The 12,438-nt window shown below is 42.7% G+C and overlaps 1 protein-coding gene across 6 annotated transcripts in view; it reads right to left on the bottom strand.

Annotated features, from left to right (window-relative positions):
- Positions 1-12,438, bottom strand: part of gmeb2 (glucocorticoid modulatory element binding protein 2) — a 53,210-nt gene that overhangs the window by 35,079 nt on the left and 5,693 nt on the right. For 2 of the 6 annotated variants that reach the window (XM_048550191.2, XM_048550192.2), the window contains exon 2: positions 6,443-6,618. The exons of 3 other annotated variants lie outside the window; for them this stretch is intronic. In XM_048550191.2, the coding sequence (XP_048406148.1) occupies positions 6,443-6,573 (131 nt within the window). In that variant the 5' untranslated portion in view covers positions 6,574-6,618. Of the gene's footprint in view, positions 1-6,442; positions 6,619-12,438 lie in introns of those variants that run through there. One more of the 6 variants, XM_048550194.2, reaches the window with a different exon arrangement.

Here is a 12,438-nt window from a genome sequence, read left to right as displayed (position 1 = left end):
GGTCTTAAAATTAACTACTTGGGCCAATCTTTTGACAATCAATCCCAATATCTCATATAACTTGTTGTGAAATTTTGTTTCCAAGCTCTCTGATGAAATACCCTGAGGAGAATTTCATATGTAAACGTTGGTACTATTGTTGTTGTTTACTCATAGAATATTGCTGTATTGTTCTCAATGCGCTAGTTGTTCCTGCATCAAAGGCAGACATAATGTCATCAGTTAGTAGCAATCTATCCAGACTGCAATTTTACAGAAAAGGACTTCACTCTGCATCAACTCTGCAGATCCCTAAATGAATGTTCTAACAAGAACAAGATGATTTTAATTGTGTCAGAACATTTATTTGTTATTCCACATCTGCCATCAATACATGCAAGAAAGGTGCACCATCAGGCATAAAGAAAGATAATTTCAAAAAGAGATAGTAAGAACTGCCGATGCTGGAGTCAGAAATAACACTGTGTGGAGCTGGATGAGCACAGCAGGCCAGGCAGCATCAGAGGAGCAGGAAAGTGACGTTTCGGGTCAGGACCCTTCTTCAGAAATCAATCAACCTGATTGACTCTAAATTTCCCTCAAAGCTACTTAGTTGTATTGACCAAGAGAACGGGCGGCACGGTGGCTGAGTGGTTAGCACTGCAGCCTCACAGCACCAGGGACCTGGGTTTGATTCCAGCCTCGGGTAACTGTCTGTGCGGAGTTTGCACATTCTCCCCGTGTCTGTGTGGGTTTCCTTCGAGTGCTCCGGTTCCCTCCCACAGTCCAAAGATGTGCAGGCTGGGTGGATCGGCCATGCTAAATTGCCTGTAGTGTTCAGGGGTGTGTGGGTTATAGGGGGATGGGTCTGGGTGGGATGCTTCAAGTGGCGGTGTGGACTTGCTGGGCCGAAGGGCCTGTTTCCACACTGTAGGGAATCTAATCTAGAATGTTTCAAAGAGAATGAAACTGGACAGATTCCCAGTCATTGACTAAGGCACCGGAAATGACAAACAACAGCTCTGTTAACCTGCAAAGTCTTCCTTACCAAGATCTGGAGCAAGTGCCAAAATTGGGAGAGCTATCTCATAGAAGCAAGCAACAGCCTAATGTACTCATACTCATGGAGTCATATTTTACAGACAATGTCCCAAACAATAACATCACTACAGCTGTACACAATTGAAAGTAAGTTGTCCTTGGAGTCCTTAACATTGACTCCAGATGCCATGAAATCTAAAGGCAACTGGCCAAGCAAGGGCAGGGACTTTCATTCTTGCAACTACCTACCACCGATCAATCAATACATTTCAAAGTTGAATGCTAGTTGGAAGGAACATGGAGGGTAGACAGGTTGCATAATCACTATGAGTGAGGGACTTCAATGTCCACTGCAATGAATGGCTTGTATGTATCACTACTTACTGAGATGGTAGAATCCTACATGACATAACTGCTAGATTGTATGTGGTGGGAGGTAAGGTAAACAAGAGGAAAAAACACACTTCACTTTATCCCAATCAATGCTGCTACCCCAGATGCATCTACTCATGGCAGCGTCAGACAGAGTGACTGTTGTGTGGTGAAATCACCATGCTAAATGGGACAGACTGCAAAGAGATCTAGCAACTCAAAATTAGGCATCCATAAGGTGGGCTGTAGGCCACCATAGAATCATAAAATCCTCGCAGTGCAGATAAAAGCCACTCAAGCCATCGAGTATGCACCAACCCTCCAAAGAGAATCCACCCACCCTATCCCTGTAACCCTGCATTTGCCATTGCTAACTCATGTAACTTGCACAACCATGGACATGATGGGACAATTTAGCACAGCCAATCCAACTAAACTGCACATCTTTGGATTATGGGAGGAAACTGGAGCACCCAGAGAAAACCCACAGATATGAAGAGAACGTGCAAACTCCACACAATCACCCAAGGGCAGAATTAGGCATGGGTCCCTGGCATTCTGAGGCAACAGTAATAACCACTGAGCCACCACGCCACTATAGAGGCAGCAGAATTGTCCTCCAACACAATCTGTAACCTCACGACAAGGTATATCCCCCAGGCTACCATGACCATCAAGCCAGAGAGTCTGAGATAATGGGAACTGCAGATGCTGGAGAATCCAAGATAACAAAGTGTGAAGCTGGATGAACACAGCAGGCCAAGCAGCATCTCAGGAGCACAAAAGCTGATGTTTCAGGCCTAGACCCTTCATCAGAGACCCTCTCAGATGAAGGGTCTAAGCCCAAAATGACACCTTTTGTGCTCCTGAGATGCTGCTTGGCCTGCTGTGTTCATCCAGCTTCATACTTTGTTATCTAAGCCAGAGAGTCTACCCTGATTCAATAAAGAGTGCAGGTGGAAATGCCAGCAGCAGCATCAGGCATACCTAAATACAAAAAGAATGAGGCTACGAAACAGGATTAATTACTTGTATGCCAAAACAGCATAAATAGCAAGTGCCAGACAGGGATGTGATTCCCACTGGATCAAATCTAAGCTCTGTAGTCCTGTCACATTCACTCATAAATGATGTTGGGCGATTGAACAACTCACTGGAGGTGGTCACTTCAGAAATAAGCCCACGCTCAATGATGAGGAAGCCCAACATCAGTGAAAAGGTAAGGTGAAAATTTCTGCCAAGTCGATGGTCCATCTCAGCCTCCTGCTACAGGTCTCCACCATCACAGATGCAAATCTTCATCCAATTTGATTCACTCTACATAATATTAGGAAACAAACAAAGACGCTAGGTACGGCAAAGCCTACGGGGCCTGACAATATTACAGCAATAAATACATTAGTACTGAAGAACTGTGCTCCAAACATGCCACATCCTTAGCCAAGGTGTTTCAGTGCAGCTACAACACTGGCATCTACCGATGTGGAAATCCAAACAGGTATGTCCTGTACACAAAAAGCCGGGTTGGATTTCTTCTGCCAATTTCTGCTCCAACAGTCTACGCCCAATCATCAGTGAATCGATGGAAGATGTCATAAACAATGCTATGAAATAGCACTTGTCTAGCAATAACCTGCTCACTGACATACAGTTTGGATTCCACAAGGGCCACTTAGCTTCTGACCTCACTAGTCTTAGTTTAAACATGGACTTAAGAGCCAAATTCCAAAAGCAAGATGAGAGCAACTACCCATGACACAAAGGAAGCACTTGATCAAGCGTGGCACCAAGGAGCCTTAGTGAACTTAGAGTCAATGTGAATTTGGGCAAGTTTCTCCACTGGGTGAATCACACCTGACACAAAATAATTATGGATATTTGAGCTCAGTCATCTAAACTCTAGGATCTCTCTGCAGAGTTCCTCAGCATAGTATCCTAGGCCCAACCATATTCAGCTGCCTTATGACTGACCTCTAACTCTCAATTCTTCAGATATCAAAGCAGACTATATCCAGATACACAACGATGGGACAACATCCAGGTTTGTACTGATAAGTACAAGTAACATTTTCAGGTCACCGGACCTGAAACATTAACTCTGTTTTTTCCTTCACAAATGCTGCCAAACCTGCTGAGCTTTTCCAGCAACTTCTGTTTTTGTTCCTGATTTACAGCATCCGCAGTTCTTTCGTTTTTGTTTCCCTTAAGAATCCTGTATGTTTCAATGAGATCAACTCTTATTCTTCTTTACTCTAGTGACAGAGTCCCAACCTGTTTAGCTTTTGCTCATAACACAATCCCTCCACAACAGGGATCATTCTTGTGAATCTTCTCTGAACTGCTTCTAATGAAATAACATCTTTTCTGAAACAAAGATTTCCCTACTCTTAAAAAGCAACCCCCTTGAAACAGGGCCAACATTGCATTTGCCTTCTGATTATCAGCTGCATCTGTGTGTTAGCTTTCTATGTTTTGTGCAGAATTACCCCCAAGTACCTTTGTGTTGCAGGTTTCTGAAGTTTTTCTCCATTTAAACAATGCTGTTCTTTAGGTTTCTCTTCCAAAATGAACAATTTCACATTTTCCCACATTGTACTCCATTGCCAACTATTTGCCCACTTACGCAGTCTATTGATCTCTCTATAATCTACCTGTATCCCCTTCACAATTTGCTTTTCCGCCTAGAGATAATGGGAACTGCAGATGCTGGAGAATCCAAGATAATAAAGTGTGAAGCTGGATGAACACAGCAGGCCAAGCAGCATCTCAGGAGCACAAAAGCTGATGTTTCGGGCCTAGACCCTTCAGAGACGGGGATGGGGTGAGGGTTCTGGAATAAATAGGGAGAGAGGGGGAGGCGGACCGAAGATGGAGAAAAGAAGATAGGTGGAGAGGAGAGTATAGGTGGGGAGGTAGGGAGGGAATAGGTCAGTCCAGGGAAGACGGACAGGTCAAGGAGGTGGGATGAGGTTAGTAGGTAGGAAATGGAGGTGCGGCTTGGGGTGGGAGGAAGGGATGGGTGAGAGGAAGAACCTAACCTGTTCTTCCTCTCACCCACCCCTACTCTCCTCTCCACCTATCTTCTTTTCTCTCCATCTTCAGTCCGCCTCCCCCTCTCTCCCTATTTATTCCAGAGCCCTCACCCCATCCCCCTCTCTGATGAAGGGTCTAGGCCCGAAACATCAGCTTATGTGCTCCTGAAATGCTGCTTGGCCCGCTGTGTTCATCCAGCTTCACACTTTATTATCTTGCCTTTCCGCCTACTTTGGTGTTGTCTGGAAATTTGGCTGCAGTACATTTCGCTTCTTTCCTGCCTGTCATTAATCAGTTGTGGTCCCAGCACTGATCCCTCTAGAACCTGTTGTATGTTGCCAACCTGAAGGAGAACTGTGATCCCCAATGATTGCTACCTGCGCAGTTATTAATTCGCTGTTCACAACAATAAACTAGCTTCTACCTTGGGCTCTTAGCTTTCACCTTTTGTGAGATACTTTGTCAAATGCGTTCTGGAAGTAGAGATATGCACCTGGACATATACAATAAGTGCTGGCCCAGTCAGTGATGCTCACATTCCATGAGTGAATAAAAAAACCCTGAAGAGATGTTGGTGCTTTTTGCTTAAGCCCTACAGATTAAACAATTCATCCTTCCCCTGCTCGCACTGTTATCCAAACCTTTCCCATAAACTCTCTCACACTGTCACAGGTCCTCACACCGTACACCGTACCCTTTGTCACAGGTCATCAGACCCCCCCACAACTCTATCTCCACCTTATTCAGCACTTCCCTACCACAGGTACCTCACCAATACTCATCATTATTACTGATTCTTAACCAAAATTCCAGCCCTCTTATTAGGTTTCCTTCGTAGTTCTACAGTCACAGAAATTTTCAGGTACTATGATGGGGTCCCAATGGGAAAAAGTCTACAAAACACCAATTTTGTTGGTATGTCTTTTTGTGTTTTTGTAAAACAGCAATATATCTCTGCTGAAGAGATTTTGAAAATAGAAAACATGATCCAGATTAAGAAAAGAACAATCACTGTTTGGCCAATGGTAAATGCACTTTGAAAATTTTGAGCATTTATTGACTTTTGCAATCAGCTAATTGTCTTTTCTGCTTTTTCTTACAACTACTGTGACTTTTACTTAAAAAGCACACAAGAACAGTTTTCCTGTGAATAGTGGTGAACTGGAATATGGTTGCATTAAATACATATAAATTATGCATGAAGAGAAATATGCATTGAGTAGTAAGCACGTAGAGTACATTGATAGGAAATAGTAAGAACTGTTGATGCTGGAGTCAGAGACAACAGTGTGGAGCTGGAGGAGCACAGCAGGCCAGGCAGCATCAGAGGAGCAGGAAAATTGACATTTCGGGTCGGGACCCTCCTTCAGCCATTTCTGAAGGAGGATCCCAACCCAAAAAGGTGAACTTTCCTGCTCCTCTTATGCTGCCTGGAGTACATTGCCAGCTTGTGCAGCATTGGTCGAGTCACTGCATGTCTTCAAAACGAGATGGAAAATTCTTGGCTGAAGTGAAAATCACAGCATACAGATGTTAAGTGGCTTAAAGCTTAGCCTATGCATGATTCAATGAAATGGTCTGAGTTTTTTCTGCGAGAAAGGTGTTGCATAATTGTAAATTATTGCCATTGTTAATGTGATCTCTAGGATTGATTTTGATAAGCAGAAAAGTAAATTTCCTTTCTGAAAAATAACATGTTAATAAATCTCTTACCAACCCTATCTGGTTGCCCAAGCACATGATACAATCAACATCCATGAAGGCAAAGGATTCACAGTTGTACAACTGAATTTATCAATTCATTTTAAAGAAAATCCCATCTTAAGTTGAGTATTATCCTTACTACAGTACTGGCAAAAATTAAAAGTAAAGTAACTGATATAATTAGGTTGCAATAATGTCAACTGTTGCCAAAATGTAAAGTTGCATTAAGCCATTATTGCTTGGATGATTTGGAAGCATTTAAGATCTGATGGCTTCATTAATCAAACACTTTAATCAAAGCATGTTTCTCTACCTAGGCTGGGTTGATTTGAAGTCTACCAAAACGGTCTTAACCTCTTCAACTGCATTTCCATCTGTCGGAGTGTCAGGTGTTGTCACGACAACCACTTCCTCCACATGAACACTCACGTCAGGAGTAGCCATAGCTGCAGTGAGGTCTAAGAAAGTTGATCAAAGACGTCTGCCCAGCTAAAAAAGAAGGCATAATTTCAACAAATTACTAAGCTTACAAAAACCCGCATTATAAACATAACTTGATGTAACCGGTCAAAGAACAGACATAAAGTTTATGTTTCAGTGTCAAACGATTCTTCAACCTCAGGTTTTGTAAGATACTCATGAGCCATACTTTAGTTATTTTAAGTAGTTATTTGGTAACCATGTTATGTGCACAAACAATAGGTTGCATAGAAGATTTTCAACATGCATCAATGCTGCTGATTTTCCGATGTTTCCACTTTAGGAGCAGGGCTTACAGAGAAACTGTATATCAGTAGAATTTGATTAGAACTTTGAACAGAAGTTTGTCTCATCTTTCATCCATCCTCATGCTGACGGTTGACCACACGATGTATTGTTCTCCACTCAATTTTATTCTCTGCTGTCTTCACTTCCTGTTCCACAAGACCAGTTCACATTCTGATATTGTTCATTTATATTGCCTTGGATCTTCCCTATGCACATTTCCAAGTGCTTGAAATTTACCAAAGAAGAAACATTGTAACTGTTGGAATCATAACAGTTGGAGGAAGACATAAATTGGAGTGGGTGAATAGATGGTAAACGAAGTATAATATGGAGCGGTGTAAAGGTGATACATTTTGATAGGAAAAACAGAGAGAAACTAGCAAGTAAGGCGTACAATCTGAAGGGCATGCAAAAGCAGAGGGACCTGGGTGTATATGTGCATAACTTATTAAAGCTGGTGGGACAGGTTGAGACCACAGTTCACAACATATACAGTATCCTAGGCTTTATTAATAGATTATTATTATTAACATTTATTAATAACCAGTTTGCCTACAGGAAGGGGAGGAACCCAACAGCTGCAAGGGGAAGGGGAGGGAAGCTGATGAAGGAAGCCTGTTAACAAAGAAAAACCTAGCTCACCAGGAATAACAGCTACAGGTAATGTATTCCTTCCAAATTAATGAGCTTTTTACAAAGCATGTGTCATGTATTTGTTGGTAACTTATGGCTGGTGTCTTCTGCAAATTTAAATACTGTAGCGTCCAAGAGTGTTAAGTTTTCCCTGTGTGCTGTGGTTTGTAAGTATAATGGAAAGTTGATAATTGTGGGGAAATTGATCAATTCTACTTCTACAAGTTCAAACACGCCATATATCAACACAAGTACTGAAGGTAATGTTACTACATAACCGCATCTCATCTAACAATGGGATTAGGATGAATAAAAAGGTAGCCTCTGAAAATAAAACAGAGCCCTAAAAATCCAAAGTTCAGCCCTTGAGAAATCTTAAGAGGAACTGTTGACATAAAAAAAAATTTGACCCAGAAACAGCAGATAGCCATGGAGATCAATATTAGGAGTAAAGCCTGAGAAGGTGGATGCAGTGCCATGAGAAGTTTAACATGACGAATGGCCAAGGTCAGTGAATATCTCTTTAAATTCTATATCTATATCAAGACATAATTAAACCTCCGATACCACTCAATTCATGATACTGCCGTCATTCAATGACCAGTGTCTCAGCAGTCTCAGGGCTTTTACTGAAATTTAGAACACTACTGATCAAACTAGCCCATCAACAGCCTGACAGTCACATTCAGAGAATGAGAATCAGAGAAAAAAACAACAGCAAACTCAAACTGTTGACTCTGGAAAGTCCTCCTTACTAACACCTTGGGACGAATGGCAAAACTTGGAGAGCTGTCTCACAGACTAGTCAGGCAACAGCCCCACCAGAAACCATTGACCAGAAACTATCTGGACTTGCCTTATAAATACAGTGGCCACTAAAGCAGGTCAGAGGCTAGGAATATTGTGGCAAGCAACTCACCTCCTAACTCCCTAAAGCCTGTACACCACCTGCAAGACACAAGTCAGGAATGTGACGGAATACTCCCACGTGCCTGAATGGTTGCAGCTAACAACAATCAAGAAGCTTGATGCCATCCAGAACAAAACAACCTGTTTAACTGGTACCACATATACAAGCATGCACTCCCTCCACCATCAAGACTCAGCAGCAGCTGTACACACAAGAAGATGCACTGCAGAAATTCACCAAAGATCGTTAGACCACACCTTCCAAACCCATGTCTACTTCCAACTAGAAGGAAAAGAGCAGCAGATACATAGGAACACCACTACTTGGAAGTTCCCTTCCAAGCCGTTCACATATCTGACTTGGAAATATATCACTGTTTCTTCACAATCGCTGGATCAAAATCCTGGAATTCCCTCCTTACTGGCATTGTGGGTACATCACACAGGCTGCAATAGTTCGACAAGGCGGCTCACCACCACCTTCTCAAGGTCAAGTCGGGATGGGCAATAAATGCTGGCCAAACAGTGAGGCTCACACACCACAAGTGAATAAAGTCATACTCATAAAATTACACCTTACATACAATATTCCTAACATCACTATCATGGTCCCGAGGTATGTCCTATCTGACCAGCAGGGCAGAGCACCCAGGGCCAGCATAGTGATATGCAGTAAGGAGCAAGCTACCCTCAGCATCCTCAACATTGCGTTCAAACCCCATGAAGTCACATGGTATCAGTCAAACAAGGACAAGGAAACTTCCTGCTATTAACCATTCATTGCCTGATGAATCAGTCCTTCTCCACATTAAACACCATTTGGATGAAAGGAGATGGCTGCTAAATGAATCTGTGGAAGATGGTGACAGAACCAACAAGGAGGAAAAACATACTTGCCCTCATCCTCACCAATGTGCCTGCGCAGTTACAGTTGTCCGTGACCTTATTGGTAGGACTGACCAAAGCAGAGTCCTGGTGGAGATGTCTTCACGTTAAGGATATCCTCCATCATTTTGCATGACACTGCAACCATGCTAAATAATATAGATTTTGAACAGTACTCAACAGCACAAACAACAAGTCAGATCTGTAATCTTGCCATATCCAGTTGTGACTTAATGCAGGGAGACACTCCACAAACATTCCTATCCTAAATAATGAGGCAGTCCAACACATCAGCACAAAGATACAGCTGATGTAAACACAACAATCTTCAGTCAGGAGTGTCAGGTGGACGATCCATCTCGGCCACTCTAGAGGTCCACACCTTCAAAGATGTCAGTCTTCATGTCAACTGATTCGTTCCATACGATACTGCAAATGCTATGGACCTGACAATATTTTCACAATAATATTTGAAGACCTGTTTTCCCAAATTTGATACAACTTCCAAATTAACCAAGCAATTTCGGTATGGCTACAACACTGGCATCTTCCCAAACACCTGGAAAATTGCCCAGGTACGTCCTGTACAAATCCAACCATCAACAATACTATGCTCACTGACACTGTATTTGGGTTCTAACAGAGACACTTAGCTTCTGACCGAATTATGGCCTTGTTTCAAATATGTACAAAAGACCTTATTTACATAGGTAACTGCCCTTGACAGCAAGGCCATACATGCTTGTGTATGGCATCAAAGAATTCAAGCAAATCTAAAGCCAATAAAAATCTGAGGAAAGCTCTCCCCTGGTTGGCGTTAAAAGAATATGGTTGTGGTCATTAGAGATCAGTCATCTCACCTCTACTCCTACACAGCCCTGCTGCCTAAACCTGTTAATATGCATCTTGGCAGGCCCAACAGTGGAATCACGAAGTGGTCCCTCTGATTTGCACCAGCCTCCTCTACACCAGCTGCCCAAAGATCAGCACTGCAAGGCTAAAACGTAACCAAACAAAAAACAGAAGACTTTTTAAATAACTGAAAAGGGGATGCATCCTCCCTCAAAATATATACACGTGGTCCATGGACTCCACAGCATCATAAAAAAGATAGCTGGCCCGGAAGTAGTGTACACCTTAATTACAATTATATAGGATTATTGCTTGCAGATCCTCAGTGAAAAGCTGGAGAACTTCTATTCAGTCATCCCTCGACTGGGGCCATTGCCGCCCTGCAGTAAGCAAGAACACCAAGGCATGGTGGGAGATAAAGTCAAAGTATAGGGTGTGGCAGCAAACAGACAGGAATCTCCTCCAGGCCAATGGATAGACACTGTGGGAGTTTGCATCGGATGGTTGACAGTGGGGAATAAATCCTTGGAAGTGGTTCTGGAACACAGGTCAACATGGAATTCCATTCCAGCAAGGTACACTCATTCAGGAGTCCACCACAGGAGTCTGCCTACTCTGACCAGTGAATGCTGCAGGGGTTAAGCACCATTGTTTTTAAACTGTGGATACTTTAGGTGTGAGCTGGCCATACCAGTTCCTACAGCTCTACTACCCAGCACTTCAGCAGGCAGCCACAGCTCTCCAACTGCCAGCCACTCAAATCATGATCGTAGAAGTGCAGATTCCTGATAAATAGCTCTCTCATGACTGTCACTATTCCTGATGGGAGTAAGCTACAATACATTGTAGATATTAGTGTGTACACCGAGCTGGGAGGTTTAATAGCAGACATTTCGTTAGCACTCCTGCCCCACTGCGCCAGGGACCCAGGTTCGATTCCACCCTCATGTAACTGCCTGTGTGGTGTTTGCACATTCTCCCCATGTCTGCATGGGTTTCTTCTGGGTGTTCTAGTTTCCTCCCACTGTCCAAAGATGTGTAGGCTAGGTGGATTGACCATGCTAAACTGCCCTTAATGTTCAGAGATGTGTAGATCAGGTGGGTTATAGGGGGATAGGTCTGGGTGGAATGCTCTGAGGGCCTGTTTCTTCACTGTAAGGATTCTATGATTCTAGGTGATATCTTTCGTGCTATGGAGCCTTCCTGTGAAGTGCTGTTGTTTTGTGCCGGTTCAAATTTATATGGTCTGTTTTCTACTGTTCCCAGTAGGTGCTGGCTATGTGTTTAATGGTCAGTATATGTAGGTAAGAAGCCAATTCATTTGTTTTAAAATTTTAGCCACTGGCCACAAGCCCTGCTCCTTTTAAAATAATTAAGGTAAAATCAAAATCTTCCCACTAGGAGTAAAGTAACATTAACACATCAGGGATGGTGATGGCCTAGTGGTATTGCCGCCATGCTAGTAATCCAGAGATCCTGGTTCTGGGAACCTTCGAATCCCACCATGGCAGATGGTGGAATTTGAATTCAATAATAAATTGGAATTAAGAGTTTAATAATGACCATGGTCACACCTAATTCACTAGTGTCCTTTAGAGAAGGAAACTGCCATCCTTACCAGGTCTGGCCTACATGTGGCTCCAGACCCAGACCAATGGGTTGGCCCTGAACTGCCCTCTGAGCAATTAGGGACAAGCAATAAATGCTGGTCCAGCCAGCGATGCCCACATCCCATGAATGAACAAAAAAAATTAACCAAAGCCAAAAAGAATGAAATTCAGGGAAACTATATCAAATTGCTGCGGTTAAGAGAATAATATGCATCCAAGCCTCAATGATGCCACCTATCCTGAAAAGCTTCATGTCATCAGTGAACACAATTTGTTCGTTCTCCAAGGACAGCCAGTTGGAATACCGCAAGAAAGTGAAACAAACGGTTGGGAACTATGACCTTGGCTATGACCCGTTGCTTGCTTCATAGCTATTTTAACATTGCAATGAAGAACCCAACACATTTTTTCTACATTTTAATTAAACACCCAATTAACAAATTACTACAGCAGTGTAACAGTTATTAAATATAAGAAAAGGTAGGAAACAAAGCAGGGCTAAATCAAAATGCAGTTAGTAGGGGAAATATTTCACTCAAGCTCTTGTAGTATGCACCACTCTATAAAAAGTGCCCTCAATCAACTCTGGAGCTTTCTGTTTGACGTTCACAGGGAGCCTTATTTCCTACCATCGACATCAATCATAAGGTCA

This window comes from Stegostoma tigrinum, chromosome 19 (assembly GCF_030684315.1).
Source record: "Stegostoma tigrinum isolate sSteTig4 chromosome 19, sSteTig4.hap1, whole genome shotgun sequence".
In the NCBI taxonomy this organism is placed as follows: domain Eukaryota; kingdom Metazoa; phylum Chordata; class Chondrichthyes; order Orectolobiformes; family Stegostomatidae; genus Stegostoma; species Stegostoma tigrinum.
The sequence above is the reverse complement of the archived record's forward strand: the minus strand, read 5'-3'. Positions and strand labels throughout refer to the sequence as shown.